Genomic DNA, 21,688 nt, shown 5'->3' with positions numbered 1-21,688 from the left:
TTTCCAGAAGAGATCAGCATTGGAACTGGTGAATTGAGACCTGCAGATAGCCTTCCTCAGGGCTTATGGGCGTCAGCCAACCTGTTCAGGGTCCAGATAGAACAGGAAGGTAAGGAAGGGCGAATTCTCTCTCTGCCTGAGCTGAGGTCACAGCTTCTGTGCTCGGGCAAGGGCTCTCCTGGTTCCCAGGCTTTCAGATTAAGCTTGGGACTTACACAGCCTCGATTCTCTGGCCTTCAGACTTGGACTCAATAACATCACCAGCTTTCCTGGTTTTACAGCTTGCAAAGGGCAGGATGTGGGACTTCCCGGCCTCCATAACCTTGTGAGCCAATTCCTGCAGTATATCAATCAATCTCTCTCCCTCTCCCTCTCTTCCTCTCTCTCTCTCTCTCTCTCCCCATATATATATACACGTGTGTGTGTGTGTGTGTGTATCCTCTTCGTTTTGTTTCTCTGAAGAGCTCTAGCACAGCTTCCTGTCTCTTCTGAACCCTTCTTTTGCATTTTATTTTCTCCAGCTTCTCTTTATACCCCCAGGTTTTGAAACAAAATGTGAGAGAGGAATATTTAGGTTCATGATGCAGCATTGTCTCCGAATAGCTGCATGTCACTGGGACAACCAGGGAGCCTCCCTGAACCTCAGATCCTTAATCTGTTAAGGAACTGCAGTGGCTGCCCCTAGGCTTAGTGGGCTCTGCTAAGCTTGAGCCACTGCCCTGGACAGTAAGTTCCTGGAGAGCAGGGACCTCAAGGCCTTGAGCATGTTTTTTTTCCAGTGCCTTACACAGTGCCTGGCATACAGCACGCACTCAATAAATGCTTGCTAAATAAACAGTTGATTATGTAAATGCCAGTTACTGTGATTATGCATTCATATATGTCACAAGCCATATCATTTAGGTTCAAGATGGTACTGGAGAAAACAAACAAAAAACCCCAACAAATCTGGTGGAAGAAAGTGAATGGAGAGCTAAAAATTCTAGGTACTATAACTGGAGAAATAAAATGGGTAAGAGTGCCTGCATGCTCAGTGACCTTTCAGAGTCGTCGGAGTGTGTTGGGGCTGCCTGAGCTTGGTCCTGCACCAGGATGCTTCAAAGCCTTATTGAAAATGTGTGGATCCCCATGAAGCCCTACTGTACCCAAGTTTACCAGAAGATTTGGGTAGGAATAGGACTGATGGGCTTCATCATTTATAAATTCAGGAGTGCTGATAAAAGAAGCAAAACCTTGAAAGCTTCCAGTCCTGCACCTGCTCATGGTAATCATTAACCAGCTTTCCTTGCACAAGACATTGGTCTGACTGTGTTGAGGGAATGTGGGACATCGTGTTGACTTGCAGCAGTCCCAGTGCCCTCGTGCATGAACAGACATACCTGTGAGACCCCCCGCCCCCCCCCCCCAAAATGACTAAGAGTTGGCATGGTTGCTCCAAGTTGTATATTGACCACGTTTCATTTGAGTGTCTCAGTGGGGCCTCTTTTCTCTTGACGTCTGTGACCTGTCTGGGATCTTTGTTTTTGGATGCTGATGGCCCAGTTTAAATCCTAACCTGCCGACATAGCATGTCCATTTCCTTAAGAATGATTTTAGAGGAGCCAGGAAAAGCTGATTGTGTTTGAAAAGTTCAAACAAACTTTAAAAAGGCATTTGGAGGAAACTGAAGAAAACTTCAAAAATACTATGCCTCAGCGAGACAAGAGAAGAAATTACTTTCTTTAAGCAAGAACAGGATATTCTGAAAAAGGGACCTAAATAAGAAAGAGCTGCTATAAGATATTAAAAAATATAATATTTGAAATAAAAATTCATTAGAGTTTGAAGATCTAGTTGAAGAAATGTTCAAAAGCATGGAACAAAGTGACTAGGAGATGGGAAATAGTTGATAATAAGAAAATTGGAGGATAGGGAATTCCCTGGCAGTCCAGTGGTTAGGACTCGGCACTTTCACTGCTGGAGGCCCAGGTTCGATCCCTGGTTGGGGAACTAAGATCCCGAAAGCCGCACTGCCCAACCAAATTAAAAAAGAAAAGAAAAGAAAATTGGAGGATAAACTTAGCATACCTATCAACCAACTTAGGATTTCCAAAAAGAGAGTAAACAGAGGGAAAGGAAAGGAGGAAAATATCAAAGAAATACTCAGAAGGGAATTCCCTTGTTGCCCAGTGGTTAGGACTGAGTACTTTCACTGCCATGGCCCAGGTTCAATCCCTGGTCGGGGAACTAAGATACTGCAAGCTGTGTGGCTCAGCCAAAAAAATAAAATTAAATTAAAATTAAAAATAAAATAAATACTCAGAAGAATTTCCCAGAAGTCAAGGGGCACAATGAATGAAGAGACTCATCCCTGTGAATCTTCATGACAGCAGGGATAAAGAGAGCGGCTTGAAAGCTAAGAGAGAGACAGACAGACAAAGAGACTGACTGACTTTCAAAGGACCAGGAATAAAAAATGCGATCGGATTTCTAAACCTCAACCTCAGGATCTGAAAGACAGAGGAGCAATGCCTTCAACAGTCCAGTGGAAAATTACTTTCAACACAAAATTCAATACCCAATCAAATTATTAATCAACCACGATGTTTAATGAAGATGTTTTCTAGACATGCGAGGTCTCACAAAATTTACCTCCACACCTTTTCTCAAGAAGCTAATGAAAGATATGTGCCACCAAAATGAGTGAGAAAACCCAAAAAGAAACATAACCTAGGATTCCAGCACAAGAGAGAAGGAAGGGTATGACAGCTGGGCAGCAGACCTAGAGAACACCCAAGGCTGACTGGGGCAGGAACATGGGGACTCCAGGGGAGGATGCTCCTGGAATAAAATGGAACTGGGAGAAAAGGTGATGTCCCTGCCCTTGTGGAAAGTTGTATGGGAAGATTTAACAAGGAGGGCATAACACAAAGCAAAAGTCTTTTAAAAAGGTATATACTAAGTACACACACACACACACACACACAAAACCCCAAAATAGTTGTATCAAGAAAGGAAATTCCATCATCAAACACTATTTGCCTTAAAGGTGAATAATGTTTCATATGGTCATAATAATATAAACACTGAATATTGACTTAACTAAAATTGTAATATATCAGTCAGGATCCCAACAAGAAACAGCTTTTTTTTTTTTTTTTGCGGCACGCGGGCCTCTTGCTGTTGTGGCCTCTCCCGTTGCGGAGCAGAGGCTCCAGATGCGCAGGCTCAGCGGCCATGGCTCACGGGCCCAGCCACTCCGCGGCATGTGGGATCTTCGCGGACCGGGGCATGAACCCGTGTCCCCTGCATCGGCAGGCGGGCTCTCAACCACTGCACCACCAGGGAAGCCCCAGAAACAGCTTTTAAATGGGGTAATTTGAGGAGAATTTCAGAGATTGCTTGAGCAGTGAAAAGAAACTACAAGCGAAAGCCATTATTCCTGCCCCACCACACCTGAGAAGGCAAAAGTGGAGGAGCCGTTGTCAGTAACAGAAGAGAACTAAAAAAAAAAAAAAAAAAAGAGAACTAAATGGAGAGGGTGCTGAGAGTGGAGCCGAGGATGCAGCAACCTAATAGAGGTAACTGAGGGCATGGGCATCTCTGCTCACTCTCCCTCCCCACTCCAGCTGCCTGCCTATGCCCTGCAGTGTCCCAACCCACCCAGAAGCCCTAGAGTAAGAGAGCCCATTGATGTGGTCCGTACAGGTCAGAGTGGGTCTGGAAGGGCTGAGGGAAGACACCCAGCACAAACCTCAGTGGGGGACTAGGGGAAGGGAATTTAAAGAGAGCACAATTTGCATGTGTCATAAAGAGCAGGAAATTAGGAGCCAGTGTCCAAACTGGTCAGTCAGGAAAGGCAAGATCAGCATAGGACTTAGAAATATGGCAGCAAATGCCAGAAAACAGCCAAAATTGTTGAAGGAGGGTGCTCTGGGCAGTGCGAGTGATAAGGGACAGTTCAGAGGACTGCTTTTCCATTATACATCTGTTAGTACTAATAAGCCTTTTTAAACTTTGTACACGTATAATTTCGATTAAGGTAAAAATTAATAATATTCATTCTAATCATGAGAAAAACATCAGGCAAATCCCAGTAGAGGGGCATTCTACAAAATATTGAATACCTAACCAACGGTCTTCAGAATTGTCAAGATCATCAGATACAAGGAAGTGTGAGAAACTGTCACAGTCAAGAGGACCCAGAGACATGGCAACTAAATGTTATGTGGTATCCTGTATGGGATGCTGGAAGAGAAGAGGGGCATGAGGTAAAAACTAAGGAAATCTGAATAAAGTATGGACTTTCACTTATGATAACTTATCAATATTGGTTCATTAATAGTTACAAATGTACCATACTAATGTAATTTGTTAATAATAAAGGAAACTAGGGGCAGGATATATTGTAACTCTCTGTACTATCTTCTCAATTTTTCTGTAAATCTAAAATTGTTCTACAAAATTGTCTTATTAAAAATAATAAAAGAGTTTACAGTAGAAATAACCTTAAAAGTCCACAAGAAAATTTTATGAATTTTATTTTATTTGTATGATTTGGAGCTTTAGTAGGGCTGGATGTTTCTCCAGGCTTTTAAATTATTTTTGCATTCAAGACATTAAATCCCAGAATTTCAGCAATGATCCTGGTTATTCATTCATTCAACAAGTATGTGTCAAATGCTGACTACATGCCAGGTAGTACCCTGTGCTCAGTACTTGGGGTACCAGGACCTTTTCAAAATACAGCCCTGCCATTGTCTTTAAACCCTTCAGAAGCTGCTGGGTACTCTTAGGTTCAAAATAGGGCATAAAGTTCCATCAGCCTACCACTGCCGGTCATTTTTCCACACCTCTCTTCTCTCCAACCACACTGGCCTCTTTTGTTCCTTGAAGATGCCACCTTCCCTGCTGCCCCAGGGCCTTTGCCTATGCTGTTCCCTCTACTTAGAATACTCTTCCTCTCTCTGCTCCCCTCACCTTTGCCCAGGTAACTCTTATACTTGGAATATCAGCTCAGGCCTCACTTCTTTCTTTCTTTCTTTATCTTTCGGTCTTCTTTTTTTTTGGCCACACTGTGTGGCATGCGGAACTTTCCCCACCAGGGATCGAACCCATGCCCCCTGCAGTAGAAGCACGGATTCTTAACCACTGGACCACCAGGGAAGTCCAGGCATCACTTCTTTAGACACAATCCATCTACTTGTAATTATCCCCTGGTCATGTGGTTATTTGAGTAATGCCAGTGTCCCCCATGGAATGTTTGCTTGTAGGTTCTATGACAACTGGGACAGTGTCTTGTTGGGGACAGTGTCCGTGTTGTTCACACTGGTCCCCAGCTTCTGGTGTAATGCCTGATATGGTGCAGGGACTCTATGAGCACTTGTTGAATGAATGAATGGTAAACAGGTTATGGTCCATAGCCTTCCAGTCTAGTGCATATCCAAACCAGGGTGTGAGCTCCAGAAGGAGACAAGAGGAGGCCATCTCCCCTGGCTACTGTCTGGATTCCAGCAGCCCCTGGGCCTGCCTCCATCAAGTCCTGGTTTACAACTCATAGCCATTTGCTTACTTCAGATTTACAAAAACCCACTGAGGTCTGCATCCATGTCATTCCTATGTGGCCATTAAGAAAAGTGACATCCAGAGAGGTTAACTAAATTGCCCAGAGCTACACTGTTACTGAAAGCCCATATTTAACATTCTTTTCTTACCGCCTCCTGAACTCTACTTCCACGCAAACTTAGCACCGGCTCTGGGTTAACGGCGAGCATTTGCCCCTGCATCTGGGCTATGCCCTAAAGTGTTGTGTCCTCGCGGCGGCGCAGTCCGCGATTGTTTGGGCGTCTCCAACCTGGACCACGCGCGCCCTCTGGCAGCTACAGTGGAGACTGGGCTCCCCGCGCTTCAAAAGAAACGGGAAGTGGCAGTGGACGCGTGAACTCCGTGTAATGGCCGCGACACTTTGGGGTGCGTGTATGGGGGTTTCGGGGCGCGGGGTTGGGTCGGCCGCCCCGGGTCTGACGCCCGCCCCCGCCCTGGGCCTCTGGGCAGTCTGGGCGGCGCCAAGGCCGGCTCCGGAAGGATGCGGGCCCGCGCCCCAGGCAGAGTTTGGGGGATCAGATGAGTCTGGGAACTCCTGGCTGAGTCTTGGCTTCCCCATCTGTGAAGTGGAGATGATGACAACTACCCGGTTCGAGCCAAGACTGCCCAGGGCCGAACTGACATCGGCGGGGCTCTCAGGAGTGTATCAGTTCTCCCCGTACTGCTCTCCCCAAAGCCCAGGGAAACTTTCACGCTCAGCCTGCTGGGAGATGGGGTGGAGGACACACTTTACCTTTAATGTCTTGATTAGTGCATAATACGTGTACATCGCAATACCAAAAATAAATTAGAATTTTGGCCCACGGCTTCTAACCACCGTTCATTGTTTTTAGTTCTTCTCAGCTGAAAATGATTCAGGATACAAAATGTTTCCATGATCACTTTATCTTTTCTTATGTTTCAGGGGATAATTTGACTCCTAACAAAATCCAATCCTCGTGTTAAGGATTTTTGTCTTATCTGCTTAGGTTCTAGGTAAACTGGGGAAATATATTTGCATTTCATCAACGGCTTAAGGTGATTTAATCGGTTTAATCCCCAGCTTCATTCCAACCAGGGATGGAGGCAGCAACAGTTTCTTGCCCACTGATGTGTGTCAGGCAGAGTGCAGGGCACTGGTGGCAGAGAGGTGAACCAGATAGGGAAGATGAGGGGTGGCTTGAATTGTGACTGGGCCACAGACAGCCCTAGCCACGGTGGGTGAAACTATATGTTGTATTTGAGGAGGGCTTCATCCTCTGGGCACCTACAAAACTGGGCTCTGCTGTGGCCTAGAGGAAGGATAGACCGTGGAGGCCTTGTGGGAGCCTGGCCTCCTCATTTTATCTCAGTTTCTAGTACAGAGGTTCACTTCCTGCAGCCTCACAAATATTCTGAAAGGTCACAATAAAAAGAGGGGATGAGAGGAAAAGAATTGATGAAGAAGACCAGAGTGGAGAGGATGTTGCCAAATGCCAATTTATTGCCTCTATTTCCTGACCAAATTTTTCCCTTTGATGTATGTGGTTCTCCCACCCAACCCCCCCCCCCCATGCATGCTTGTGGCCTCCCTAGAAGGCAAACAGAAGGGCCTCTCAGTCCTTGGTCTTGAGGGATGTCATTCTAACCATGTTTTAGACATTTTCTTTCTTGTGTCCTCTGTACTCCTTTAGAAAAGTTGGAGCGCTCTCTAAATTCTGTAGCATATTTTCAGGGGCCGTCAATTGCCAGACTGGGCAGCGAGCTGTGGGCAGGAGGGAACTCAAAAGTCGGTGGGTGTGGAGACTGGAAAGGATGTAGGAGCCTTTGCTCTGCCTTCCCCAGTCACTCAATCATATGGTGATTGGTGATGTGAGTGAAACTCAAGAAGAAACGTTCTCCTCTCCCCAGTGCCCTCCTTAAGGCTCTCCCTCTATCATAAGCTCTAAATACTGATCCTTTTTCTGGGGTCCAACTCCAGAAGAAAGGAAAAATGCACATGGCCTCTAAATACCTGAGAGCATGGTCCACCTCATTAGCAACCAGAGAAGCCCATTAAGACTGCAATGAGATGTTGAGCAATTTGCCAATTTTAAATGTGCATAATCCAGCAGTTCTGATTCTAGGAATGTATCTTAAGAAAACAGCTGAATAAGTGTATCAAGATAAATGTGTGAGGATATTTTTGAATCCCTGATTATAATAGAAGTCCCTCAGCAGGGGATGGGTGAATAAATTATGGCCCATGTCTAGGCTGGAATGTCATAGAGATTAAAGAGCCTAAGGAGCAGGTAGTCTCCTGGTTTCCCGGGTGCTTCACCAACACCCATGTGGTCCTGGCCTCATTTCAGCCCCTGGCACTCCTGACATTCGTAGCCATACCTCTGACATCCCCAGCTCCCGGCTGTGGGGGTTGGGAATGATCCAGAGGGGAGTCAGGGAGGATGGGCAGAGGTCTGGAAGGCACCAGAGCATAGAGTCTACAGCTTCCCCACAGGAGCAACGTACCGCGTGAGGTCTATTCAGAGAAGGTTACCCTGCAGGCAGCCTTCTGTGGATCCTGGTTCTTCTAGATGACCAAAGCAGTGATGCTGGGTTTGGCTGAATTCCTGAATATCCTGGTGATGAGATGAAAAAATAAAACATTTCCTGTCCAATGGTGCACGTGAACAGGAAATCTCAACACCTGGGTGTTCTGGTGGATTTTTAAAAATATATTTATTTATTTATGTATTTATTTATTATTTTGGCTGCGCCGGGTCTTAGCTGTGGCACGTGGGATCTTTGTTGTGGAGTGCGGAATCTTTTAGTTGCGGCATGCGGGCTCTTAGTTGTGGCATGCGGGCGGGATCTAGTTCCCAGACCAGGGATCGAACCCCGGGCCCCCTGCATTGGGAGTGCAGAGTCTTACCCACTGGACCACCAGTTGTTGTTTGGGGAACCCGTCCTCCCTTTCTCTGGCAGCGAGAAAGGGAGGACGGGTTAGGGCAACCACTGTCTCCCACTTCCAGCTTCTGTAGTTCAAGGGAAGCTGGCTCTGCTCCCTGGTTCCGAAGCCAATCACCAGGACTTCTGCTAGCATTACTGTCTCCACAAGGGTAGCTTGCTAAGCTTGGGCCACTTCTGCCTCTGCAGAGAGTTTAAGTACAAGGTATGGGTAGGGTGTGCAGAGCCACAATGGAAAATACAGGAACTCAGTGTTAGTAGCAGCTGAGCTGTCTATCACCACATGTAGGCCAGGCAGACAGGAGAGGGAGGGGATTCTAGGCCCTGGAAGGAGAGAGTCATGTAGAGGAGGCTGCCTTGTTGGACTGGCAAAGGTGAGAGTCTTCAAGGTTGACTGAGACAAGAAAACCAAGTTGAGGTTGAGCGGGGAGATCAGTGTAGCTGGAGCCAAGTAGTGAAGGCAGAGTAGGAAGAGATAACATGGGAGAGGAGGAGGTTATTGCAGATTTTATTCTAAAGGCCATTGAATAAAAGCCACTGCAGGAGATTTTTAATCAGGAGAAGGCAGTGGTCTGACACCTTTTTGGAGATCACTCTGGATCCAAGGTGCAGAAATGCATTGTATTTGGGACAAAAGAGCAAGCAAGAAAAGCCCTTTGGAAGCTGTTGTGGAGGAGGTGGTGGCATAGATGAGGGATAAGGCAATGGAGAAGGGTGAAGAGGTGGGATTCAAGAGCACAGAGACAAGTCAAAGGGGGAAGGGGCTTGTGGGGAAGTTGGATGATCTTGGCTACTTCACTCCCAGCCTCAGCTTCCTTTCCCAAACAGAGGTACTACCCACTTCACAAGAGTAAGTTTGACAAGTGTAATGGTTAAGAGTATTGTTTTTGCCAATCTGGATTTGAATCTCAGATCTGGCAGGTGCCAGCTGTGTGACTTTATGCAAGTCAGTTAACAGTAGATTGTAGCACTTGTTGAATGCTTTTTATGCGTTAACCAGTAGAATCCTCCCCAGACTAAGACACTTTCTCTGTTATTCCAGTTTACAGGGGGAGGGAACAATAATGGGGACAGAGCAAGTCATTTGTCCGAGGTCCCAGCCAGGATTTCTCTAACCACCACATTACCCTAGCTTTTCTGCGCTGAAAACTGGGATAACAATACTACTGACACTTTCAGGTGTGTTTGAGAGGATTCAAGAAGAGGACTGGCAAATAGTAGGCACTTGTAAATTATTATTTTAACTATTATTATCATTTTTTTGGTTTGTTTTCCCGAGTTTTGCAGGGAGCAGGCATTACGTGGAAAAATCCTTGGATTAAAAAAAAAAAAGACCTCTCAGGTGAAGGGAAAAAACTGCAGCTGTCGGCTTCTCAAAGTCACTCGGAGATGGGCTGTGCGGGCGTGGCTTAGAGGTCGGGGCGGGGCCAAGAGGAAGAGCCCGACCTAGGGGGCGGGGCCAAAACCTGAGGGTCGAGGCTAGGGGCGGGCCCCGGAGAGAAGGGGCGGGGCGAGGGTCCGCAGCGCATGCTCGGTGGTGCCGCCAGCTCTGCCGCTGCCGCCAGCGCCACCGCCCACTCCGGGCTGGCCAGCGGCAGGCGGCCGGCGAGCAGAGTAGGGCCGGGCTGGGTGAGCGCACGGCCATGGCCCCGTGGCTGCAGCTCTGCTCTGTCTTCTTCACAGTCAACGCCTGCCTCAACGGCTCCCAGCTGGCAGTGGCTGCAGGCGGCTCCAGCAGAACGCGGGGCGCCGACACCTGTGGCTGGAGGGTAAGGAGAGGACAGCGAGTTTCTTGCTGTCCCCCAAAGCGCGGGGGCACAGGTGCTCGCGGGCAGTGGCGCCCGCGTCGACTTGTCTGCTCTCCGCAGAGTGCGCGGTGGGGCTGGGATCCCGCTGCTCCCGCCCTCCTGCGTCCCTCCCGGGTCGCTCGTCTGCCTGCCTCGGCTGGGTTGAAAGAGGCCGCTCGACCCCGGCTTTGTGTTGCTAATGAGGCGCGGCCACTGGCCGGGGTCCGGCTGCAGGAGGGCGGGCGAGAGGGACGCCCGGCGTGGGGCAGGAGTAGGGCGCCCCACCCTTTGTTCCAGGCCCGGGACCTCCTCCCTCTCAGGGCACAGGGCCCCGGGCTGGGATCCTCCGAGCTGTTCGCATGGGGGCGCTTTGGTGCGGGAGTGGGGGTCTTCTTTCGGACCTCCGGTCCAAAACTCTGCAAAAGCCCGGGATTGCCAGGCAGGGGACCCTGAGTGCTGGGGAGGGGTGCGCCCCCCTCTTTCGGAGCCGCTTTGTTCCTTCTGGGCCAGGCCGTCTTACCCCACTTTCACCCCCACCTCAGACTCCTCACTTGCTGGTAAATTTTGCTCCCGTATCCAGCCCTTCGAACGGTCTCACGGATGACCCCCCCCACCTCCACCGCCATCCAGCTTGAGTTGAGGATATTTTTCGTGGCCAAAGGGAGGAATGAGCTTGTCCCCTCGGGCAGATGCCCGAGACGAGACTGGAGGGATGCACCGACTTTGTCCTGTGCTTGGAGCCCTCTGCCCCTAACCCAGCGCTTCTTCGATGCCATCTGGGCGATGGGACATGGGGAGGGGGGTGTGCGCGGGGACGCTGCCGTCCCGAGTTTCTATCAGGGCTCCTGGGCTTGGGCGGCCAGAGGACCTGGAGACTGTGTCCATCTGCCCAGCACCCCTCCCACCCAAGCCAGGACCAGCCTGGTGTCAGGGCACTCACGGCCTTCAGCCTTGTGGAGGGGACACCGGTTTGCACTCAGGCAGCCATGGACATGACCTTGGCTCTTCTGGGCAGCCATGAGCCTCAATTTCTTCACCTGAAAAACAGGAGTAAATGAGATTTCCTAGTTTCCCTAGCACTACTGCTCTGAGGGATGGGTATGGGGTAGTTCTCTTAGAACAACGTCCACCCACCTCTTGTGGGGTGCTCTGAACGACCTCAAGCAGTTGAGGCCTAGAACCTGATATCCCTTTAGGGGCACAGGCTGGTGCCTCCAACTCACTTGCCCCGCATTCAGAGAAACACAGTGCAGAAAACGAGGTATGAACCAAGTAGCTGAAATGTCTTCAAACCCAATAGCTGTGCTATAGACAGCTATAACCCACCCTCTCACCAACCCCATAGTGAATGTAATCTTCCAATTTGAGTAAACATCACATTTTCTTACTGTCCCATTTTAGTAAAAATACCACTATTCTTGGGTTTTATTTTTTTTTCAATAGATACCAAGTTTTCCTCAGTTTTTAGATCAAAAAGTTTTCCTTAAGGCTTTCCCATGTTGACTTACCAATCCTAAATTTTCTGCATCTAAACTGGTGTGTTGGCTTTTGAATAACAGCATCACAGATATTTTATTCTGAATTTTCATAAGCCGGCTTAGGTGGATCAGCCCAATTTGCTGTTTTTCTGCACTTGCCCAGGTGGCATCACGTGTCAGTGCACAGACCTTGTGAAGTTTTAATGCTGTGGGTATAGCCGGGCCCCAGAGGAGCCAAGCTGGCGGTTTTGTGCTCTCTGTGGGAATGTGTTCGCCCCTAAACCTGCACACCCACAGGATTAATGGGGGCCCTCATCCCAGTGGCTTCACATTCATGCTGGGGGTGACCTTCTCAACAGCTCCTACCTTGGCCTCACAGTCCTTTCCTTGGGGTCATCTTCACCTGCTTTCTGAATGAGCATGGAAGCCTCAGGGCCATCTCCTGTACTCTAGGCTCTTCCCAAGCTGACGCGTGGCTCCTTCCCTCCTGGTCTTTTGATGCATCTGATGGAGCCACCAGCTTTCCCTGACCCAGCTTGTCCACCTGCCTTACATACTCACCTTTCCAACTCTAGCCCCTGGCCCTCCCACCCTGCTCCCTAACTCCTGTGCCCTTCTTGCTGCCGAGGCATGCTTTTTCCCTGCTCCTGGGATAGCTTTTCCTCCCCTGAGAACCCCCTGCTTGGCCTAAGACTCAGCTCAGATGATGCCTCCTCAAGGAAGCCCTCTGAATGCCATTCCCCTTGCTTCGCCTTCTCCTGCAGGTCCTTGCCTTTGGTTCTCACCAGACTACATCATCAGTATTTGTTCACATCTGTGTCTTCAGAGTAGTTTCTTTAGCCAGACGCTTAACCTTGTGTTGGTGAGCTCAGAGCCTGGGGCCCTGTAAATCTTGGCTGAACCCAAGTAGACCCTGCAGCCTTCCTGCTAAATCCTGTATGAAGTGATCGATTTTAAGAAGGGGGGTGGGGGAAGGGCCACGATCAGAGCAGTGAGCTCCAGTGTCTTCTCCGCAGTGAGCTTTTGTACATGCTACTCCCGCCTGTGTTCCTTCTCTTTACATCTCAGCCTCCCCTCTCAGCTCCAGCATCACTTCCTGCAGGAAGCCTCCTCTGCCTCTACCTCCCTAGGTAAGTTTTTACGGAAGTTGCGCTGTCAGAGGGCTGCCCAGTAAGTACTGGTGTACAGTTACTTGGCTATTTGATTCATGTCCGAGTCCCCTACCAGTTAGTGGGTGTTCAGCCCATAGTACTTAGTCTCAGTGCTGACTGAGGTTGCTTACAGTCTAGTTGGGGCTATGTTAACATATAAGAATAAGGGTTGGTGATGTGTGATGCAAGCAAGAGAGGGCTTCCTGTGGGTCTACGTCACACAGAACCTGAGAAGCTGGAGACACAGCAGGGTACAGAAGTGAGCCCTCAGGAGGGGCAGGATCTGGGTGCTGGAGAGGAGCTGAGCGATTGACCCCCTGGCTCTCCAGGGAGAGGTTGTTCCAGGAACTCTTGCCCCTGCAGGAATGTGTATTTTCCCAGGACTTGCAAGGTGACTGGAGCCAGCTAACCCTCAGCAGCTGTAACCCTCCCTTCGGGGCTGCTCTCGGAGGAGCCAGCCTGGTCTAAGTGGTCAGATTTCACAACCTCCCCATTATTAGCGGGGCAATTAAGGGGCCGATACCATCTTGAACACAGTGCAGTGTTTTAGAAATGAATTGTGGGCTCACTTCCTCAACTAGTTTTTTTTTTTTTTTTTTTTAAGTCTCTTAGGGCTCTTGCCAGGTAAAGTTGCTCTTTGAGTAATAAATACAATTTTCGCAAAGAAGTAACAAGTTGTAAAACTTCCAGAGGGGCCAGCATCCTCATTTACACTGAGTCTTAACTGCTTGCTTCTTGGAAGTGGAATGGTTTTGTTTGTGATGGGTAACTTTATGTTGGTCACTTGCACTGAGGTTTTTTCCCCTCCTCTTGCCTTGCTGGTTGTTTGAGAAGCCTATTTATGGAACAAGAAATTAGGAATCTATTCCCACAGGTTTTTATTTAGTGGCTTTTCCTGCAGTGGAGGAGGAGGGAACATTTCTTGCCTTCTTACCTAGATGGGGTACACCTTCCCTGGTCTATTATCCCTGAAACACAATTTCTACTCTCCCCTCCCCCCTTCCCCCACCAAAGTCTGTTCCTTCAGGAATTCAGGAAGCCAGAATGCTGGCATCGTCTTTACAATGAAGTGCAAGTTTCCCATTTAAGGCAAATACTTCATCTCTAAAGGTAGGAAGGAATAGGGTGGTACTTGGAAAAGAAGAAGTTCCAGCTGATTAAAATTTAGGTTCCTGATAAAAGTCCAATCCAAGAACTCTCCTTGGCTGTGGGCCCAGCCATGTTTATTTAATTCTGAATTGGATGTGTTTTCATTCACTTGCAGCTCGTGGCTCTCAAGGCTGCATCTGGTCTGCCTGTCCTGTGGCCGTGTTGTCCATGTTACACATGCTCTTGTGTCTTTTACAGAATTCTTCGTTAAAAATGAGTCAGCCCCGGTTGACACATTTTCAGAGAAACATTTTTATAAGAAGTGTGATGCTTTCTTCCAGCCTGTTTTGCTATGTTAATTTGGGAATCCTTTGGCTGGGGTCCATCTTTCTTGAGCAGCCCTCCCTTCTCTCCCCTCCCCCATCCATCCAGTGGACCCGGAGCCCCTGCAGTGCCTGGGGCATTGTGCTAGTTATTAACTCGGGGATACAGCTGGGTGAATGAGACCAGCAACTAAGTTCCGACTGAGGCACCATTTCCTTCCAAACATGATTTCTCATAGTGAAGTCCAGGGGCTTCCAGTATCAGGATTGTCTTGGGAGCTCGTTAAAATGCAGATTCAAGGCCGATGGGGCCAGAATGGGAGTGAGATGGGGCCCAGGAACTGACATTTTAACAAGTTCCTGTGATGCTCTCAACAGTGAGAATCGTTGCTTTAGGAGACAGGGCTTCGGTGGTCACAAGAAGGAGGCGGGAAGCCACATTCTAAACGTTTAAAATCAGCTTGACTTGAAATTACTTCACTGGACTTTTAGAATGTAAAGTGGAGACTTTGTCCGAGCTCTGGAAAATGGCAGGGGTGAGGCTGGCTGAAGGAGGACCTGGGGAGCCAGTCGTTTTGGGTGGGTGTCTCTGGCTTGGGGTTAAAGAGGAGGCTGGGGGTGAAGCGGACCCGACACTTGCACTGGGTTCCTCCCCAGAACAGCTGGGCCTGTCTGGAAAACAGTCTCAGCAGAGTAGGGTAGGATCCAAATCATATCCTCAGCCATTCAAACTTTACAGATGGCTTCCTTACAAAGGCAAGAACAGCTAATGCTTTTTTAAGTCTTTATTTTAATTTGAGTATTTTTCATGCTTCATTTGGCCTAAAATTTTTTTTTTTTTTCTTTTAAAAAAGTTTTCAAACTGTCTTTCCCTCATCAGTCCCTGAACTTTTCACATACCGTGCCCCGGCAGATGTCTGCTGCTGCTGGGGCCACCCAGTCAACAATTAATTGTTCCTTTAATTCCTTGCTGCCTCTTGTGTCTGCCCCGATGGATGGGTTTTTAGGCTTCTGGAAGGTTGGGTCCCCCATCCTCAATTTGTAAGAGAATGGGCTGAGGCAGGGGCTCAGGTATCCCCAGAACTTGACAGGCTAGAGTGGGGGACAGCGCCTCTGGAGCAGACCTATCTCCTGCCACCCTACTCCGGCAGCCAAGACCATTTCCGTTTCACATCTCGCCCAGATTTGGAGGTTCTTCTGCCCTCAGCAAGCCCAAGGGACCTGTCTGTGTTGGTGCCACAGGCCCCATCTCCAGGCAGCCCAACTTGCCTGGCTGGTGGGAGGCAATGTCCTCCTGGGCAGTGTTTGTCTTGGCTGCCAGGATGTTCTGAATGGGCCTGACACACGATTAGGTGACTGATGGCCCCGTAACACATTGTCTCCTCCAGGGCCTGAGGCCTTTGAAGCTCTTCCCTGTGGGAAGTAGACTATTTGCTCTATTAAAATGCCTTGGTATTTCCTCTGTTTAACCACAGGCCACTTCCTCTCTGCCACTCTAAACCCGGCAGGGCCACTGGCTGATTGAAAAGACACAAGCCCAGGAGTGATCACATCCTATTGAAACAGATAGTCTTACTGCAGATTAAAGCTGGAGCAGGTCTCTAAGAAGAAACCCAATCTACGGGGGATTCGTTGACATGGCTCCTTATCTTGCTCAGAATTTAGCCTGTTGATGTCATTCACACTTAAAGCCCTGAATGCTTTTTTTTTTTTTTAAGAAGGAAAGCCTAAATTGTAACCAAATTAGTGTGTATTTCATCTACATACGGCAGGTTAAAGCGATTTGATCACCTGAATTTCTCATTGTGTGAGTTGAGGACTCTTCAGTGTCTGGGAAGAGCATGATGTCTATTCATAGAAAACCATACTTGGCTTATTCTCTGCTTGCAGATTCTGTCTGCTTGTTCTCACGTGTTCAGAAGCCCAAGTAAAACGTTTATAGCTTAAATAATACCAAGAATATATCTGGGAAGACTGTCCCTCATGCCTTCCCGAGCAGTATCTGGGAACGGTTTAATTATTAACATGAGGCATGAAACTAAAAATTGAACAATTGAAAAATTACCTAAGTAACAAAGACTGACATGACATTTAAACTCCATCTGTACCCTGTTTCTTCTGAAGGGGCCTAAAAATGGAATAACTAGTTAGTCTCTAATGAAGACTATTATATTTTTAAAATTTATTTATTATATTTTTATTTATTTTTGGCTGCGTTGGGCCTTTGTTGCTGCATGCGGGCTTTCTCTAGTTGTGGCGAGCGGGGGCTGTTCTTTGTTGGGGTGCGCGGGCGTCTCGTTGCGGTGGCTTCTCTTGTTGAGGAGCTCTAAGCACGCAGGCTTCAGTAGTTGTGGCTCGTGGGCTCTAGAGAGCAGGCTCAGTAGTTGTGGCGCAGGGGCTTAGTTGCTCCGTGGCATGTGGGATCTTCCCGGACCAGGGCTCGAACCCGAGTCCCCTGCGCTGGAAGGTGGATTCTTAACCACTGCACCACCAGGGAAGCCCAAGATTATTATTTTAACATTTGCAACTCCATTGTTTAAACCATCCATGATAAAAACAGCTTTCCTTTTCTTTGGTTCCTTGTTTGGAAATGTTGGGGGAAGGTGGATGTAGCTAATTAAGGCTACAACATTTAAAGGGGGGACTTAATAGGTACCAGCTGTCCTCAACAAATCACTGGATGGATGACAAAATAAAGATGTGATGTGAACACACATGTAATTCTCTTCTAAAACGGAAGTTGGCCTGTAAATTGTGTGATTTAATAGGGTAAATGCAAACTACCTTTACTATGCACTTTTAAGAAGAATTTGTTTTATAGTAAACCTAATGTCTTATTTGCATAAGGCTGGTACATTAAAAGTTGAAACGGCAGGACAGATGGCAGGTATTGTGGGAAGTTTAATAAATGATAATTTTATTGTATGTTTCTTCATTCCAAACCTCATCTAATAGGCATTAACCATGAGGCTTTTCATTAAAATTACTACATTGTAGGGGAGCTTGCTTGAACTTATCAGAAATGCCTATAAAATTGAAGCAGTGACTTTGAAAAGAGAATGGAAATTGGTAACATTAATTAAAATGTTCAGATGGATATTTACCTTTCACACATTAAATGAATACTTCAAATGAATCCTTTTGAAATCATAAGGGATTAGGCTTTAACTATAACGTTTTTAGATTTCGAAAGTCCTTTATTCCCTTAAAAACTAGGAGTTTTTCCAAGTGTTCTGTTTTGTCAGTTTTGTAGATTTTCCCCCCAATGAATGGTAACCCTTTAAAAAATGCTGGCTGTGGCCCCAGACTTCTGTTCTGAGCTGAACTGTTTTACTTGCCAGTGGGAGGGCTGATGGGGATAGAGGGAGGGTTTCCTTGTAAAGAAGAGGTACATTTTCCTGAGATGCGCCATGTGGTTCTCTGTGATTTTATTCTGTCCAGGTGATTTCTGGCTTCTCTTCTCCTGAAGAGGGTTTCTTCCCCTTTTATCTGAGGAAAATGCAATGCAGTCCGGACCAAATGCAGGAGCAGTCAGCCTGAGCATGGTCCCTGTTGAGTGACAGCTTATCGCCTCCATCCTCTGGAGGGGGAACATTTGCTCTGGGTGGGGCCCAGGCCCTCGCATGGTTAGGATTTGTTGTGACTGCTCGATATCTGAAGTTCGCAAAGACTTACTTGGTGTGAGGAGGCAAGAGCAGCTCCCGTGTCAGGCCGTGGTTAAACTGTAGTTACGTTTTCTGGGAAAACACGAAGCGGAGAAGGACCAGGCCCCCGTCTGTAGGGGCTTCCTATCCAGGTGGGTCTGCAAGGCAACTCCCCGTCCTCGCTCTGCCTTGTCCACTCCTCCCAGAGGAGCATGAACCACGGTTCCTGCTGCCCCTCATCCCAGAACATTGCATTTTATGCACTGGCCAGTGTGAGAAGCAGGGTGGTGCGGAGCAGATGTCCGAGGTGCTGCTGGGCGCCCACCTTTGGAACTCTGGCTTTTTATCCCACGTCTCAGTTGGTTCCCAGTAACTCTGGCTACTTGCTTTGCCTCAGTTTCCCCTGCTTTGGAGGAGGCCCGCCTTTCCCCAGGAGGCTTCTCCACAAAGCCCCCTAGGCTCCCTGTGTGAATTTCACCTTTGCCAGGAAGCCTACATTTAGTAAAGTCAGACTCGCCCCATCATGCCTCCAGATTTAGTGGGATGCATTCAGTCTTTTGCAGTGATGCAGCGAAGAAGGGGAATCTTGATTTGCTTATGAAGAAGACACTTAATTTGGATGGTTCAGAGGAGGCTTAGAGGGAGGGATCAGATGGCTGAAGAAGACTGGCCTCACTGGGGGGACTTTGAGTGTGGCTTCTGGTGAGTGGAACCAGGAGGTGGGGACAGTTTGGGCAGAAGGAGAGATGTGGGTGCGAATTCCCTGGCGGTCCAGTGGTTAGGACTCGGCAGTTCCACTGTGGGGCCCGGTTTCCATCCCTGGCTGGGGAACTGAGATCCTGCAAGCTGCAAGGCGCGGCCAAAAAAAAAAAAAAAATACAGAGAGGAAAAAAACAAAAAGAAAAATGCGGGTAAAGCTGGAGGAGGGTGGCTCATTGGAGGCAGTGGAAACAAGACGGCTGAAGACGGAGGCTGGGACTAGATAAAGGGGTGCCTTGAATTTTGCCTACCTGTACTTGTCAGGGATGGTGAGGCTTGGAAGGTTTCTCCAGCAGATGAATGGCTTGACAGGAGTGACCCTCAGCAGCCATGCCTTCATTCCGTGAGTATTTGGCGTTTTCTATGTGTGAGGCCTGGTTTCTGGAGCTTAGATTGTAGTAAGGGAGACAAATAGGATAACAAACTACCAGACCTGCTCTATTTAACATAGCAACCGCTGCTGTCTCGCTCACCTCTTTTCTTCACTTGAGTTTTCTCCACAAAATTTTTTTACCATGAAACGCACAAGAGTGTTTTCTTGTCTGTCCGTGCATCTCCCTCAGTGCACTATCAGCTCCCTGGCGGCAGGTCCTTGATCTGCTTCGTTCCCTGCTGCACCAGGAGATGAGTGGCGGCACATGGTCGTTTCTCCCTACGTGTGACTAAGTGCTCTGAAGGAAATTAAAATGGGGTGATGAGAGCGGGTGAGCTCGGTGGCCTCTCTGAGGAGGTGACATGTAAGGCGAGCAATTGTAATGACAGTTTCCTCTGAAGTTCTATAGTTACCTATGTTCTATTTTTTTAAAAAATTTTATTTTTATTGAAGTATAGTTGGTTTTACTTATGTTTTGTTAACATTGGTGCATCATGTGGCATTAGATGCTGAGAGTAGCATAAAAATAGGCTCGCCTTCATTCACATCACAGTTTATTGGCACTGTGTCCTCATACTGGCCAACTGCTAGGCTGCAGGACAGATTCCCAGGGAATGAGAGAGGCAGTGGTTAGGGCTGGTACTGGATGGGAATCACAGTTTGCAGAGTGTTGGTTGCTTGAAGAGAGGATGTTTGGACTGTCCAGGTTGCGCTGCACTGTGGATGAAAAAAATGTAAAAAATGACTGCTAAGCGCTAAGTAAGCATCTTGGTTTTGGACTTTACGACACAAAGTGAATGAAATGACTCTTACTTCCTGGCAGCAGCCCTTAGGTGGTATGACAGCTTGGTCTTTTTAACAGAGATACAGGTCTCATTTTCTTTCGGTCCCCTCTGGTTGTGAATGCCTTTCATTTTCTGAAGTCACTCGAGGGTCCATCCAGAATCAAAGATGCTCTTTGCCGCCTTTCCAGGGCTGTGGGTTTGCCGGCCAGCTGTGGTAATGAGGTTTTGCCCAGCTTTGATTTTCATGCCTTGCCTCCCTGTGGGAGGAACTAGATATTTCTGATCTTACCTCTGCTCATATTCAGATCCAGCCAAGCAATCAGTGACTTCCCGGGCTTTTTTGTGGGAGACTGTGGGAAAAGTCCTGGTTGGCTGGCTATGAATTAATGAAATCCTTAGAAGGGTTCACTAAAGATAGCTCCTGTGGTTTAAAAAAATAGCATTGCCTTTTTAATTTGAGAAAGAGGTCATGGAGTTTTACCAAAATTAAGCAGAGAAAATGTAACATCTGGTTGTGCTGCCTGAAGACTGCTGCAGTGGGGGGCTGGAGTGGTGGGTTCCGAGTATCTGGCGCGCCCAAGGTGACTGCCAACCAGGTCTCTCAGGGCTGCTCTGGACACGCAGGCTGCCTCATTGTTCTCCTCCCTGGGTTTTGAAGCTTGAGACACAGAAATTCTATCCCAACATCTTTTCACTTGAGCACATTTCCCATCTACTGAGCTTTCTTCCTTTTACTTAAAGGGTCACACTTTTTTTTTTTTTTCCCTTTAAGTGCACAGTTTTCAAGTTGGAGATTAGGGTAATCATTGCTTTTATCTCATTAAAAAAAGATTGGGGTAGATAATGGGGGAGAGTTTGGGTGGAAGGCAGGAGAGTTTTAAAGAGCCATTCTAAAAAGTTTTTAAATTAGTAGGAATTCTGATAAGAGGAGAAAGAGAATGATAAATTGCAGAAGAGTTTTAGGGAAAGGCATAAAGGGGTTTTAAAAGGACCTGTTCCTTGAGAGCTTCCCTGGTGGCGCAATGGTTAAGAATCTGCCTGCCAATGCAGGAGACACGGGTTCAAGCCATGGTCTGGGAAGATCATGCATGCCGTGGAGCAACTAAGCCCGTGCGCCACAACTACTGAGCCTGCACTATGGAGCCCGCATGCCACAGCTACTGAAGCCCAGTGCCTAGAGCCCGTGCTCTGCAACAAGATAAGCCACCACAGTGAGAAGCCTGCGCACCGCAACTAGAGAAAACCCACGCACAGCAACGAAGACCCAACGCAGCCATAAATAAATAAACTATTGCCTTTTGGGGGAAAAAAAAGGACCTATGCCTTTTTAAAAAGCAGAAACATAAATGTCTTAAATGTCTGCTATGTGTACATACCCCCTCAACCACTACCCAGTTAAGTGAATAATAAGTTACACTACTGTGGGTTTTAAAAATTTATTTTAGGGACTTCCCTGGTGGCGCAGTGGTTAAGAATCCACCTGCCAATGCAGGGGACACGGGTTCGAGCCCTGGTCCGGGAAGATCCCAAATGCCGCGGAGCAACTAAGCCCGTGCGCCACAACTACTGAGCCTGCGCTCTAGGGCCCGCGATACACAACTGCTGAGCCTGAGTGCCACAGCTACTGAAGCCCACGTGCCTGGAGCCTGTGCTCCACAGCAAAAGAAGCCACCGCAATGAGAAGCCTGCGCGCTGCAACTAGAGAAAGCCCACACGCAGCAACAAAGACCAAATGCAGCCAAAAATAAATTTTTAAAAAAAATTTATTTTTAATCCTGAATCTATTCTGTATTGAGACTTTATACTTTGGGG

The 21,688-nt window shown here is 47.8% G+C and overlaps 1 protein-coding gene and 1 pseudogene across 1 annotated transcript in view; both read left to right on the top strand.

The window, feature by feature from the left end:
* Window positions 1-1,092: 1,092 nt before the first annotated feature.
* LOC137233120 (ATP synthase subunit ATP5MJ, mitochondrial pseudogene) lies at window positions 1,093-1,326 on the top strand (annotated as a pseudogene).
* An 8,727-nt stretch (window positions 1,327-10,053) lies between these two features.
* The window catches only part of IL17RD (interleukin 17 receptor D), a 67,219-nt gene continuing 55,584 nt past the window's right edge, over window positions 10,054-21,688 (top strand). The window contains exon 1 of the mRNA XM_067754837.1: window positions 10,054-10,256. Within this exon, the coding sequence (XP_067610938.1) occupies window positions 10,131-10,256 (126 nt within the window). The 5' untranslated portion in view covers window positions 10,054-10,130. The remainder of the gene's footprint in view (window positions 10,257-21,688) is intronic.

Source organism: Pseudorca crassidens, chromosome 10 (assembly GCF_039906515.1).
Source record: "Pseudorca crassidens isolate mPseCra1 chromosome 10, mPseCra1.hap1, whole genome shotgun sequence".
Taxonomy (NCBI): domain Eukaryota; kingdom Metazoa; phylum Chordata; class Mammalia; order Artiodactyla; family Delphinidae; genus Pseudorca; species Pseudorca crassidens.
The sequence above is the reverse complement of the archived record's forward strand: the minus strand, read 5'-3'. Positions and strand labels throughout refer to the sequence as shown.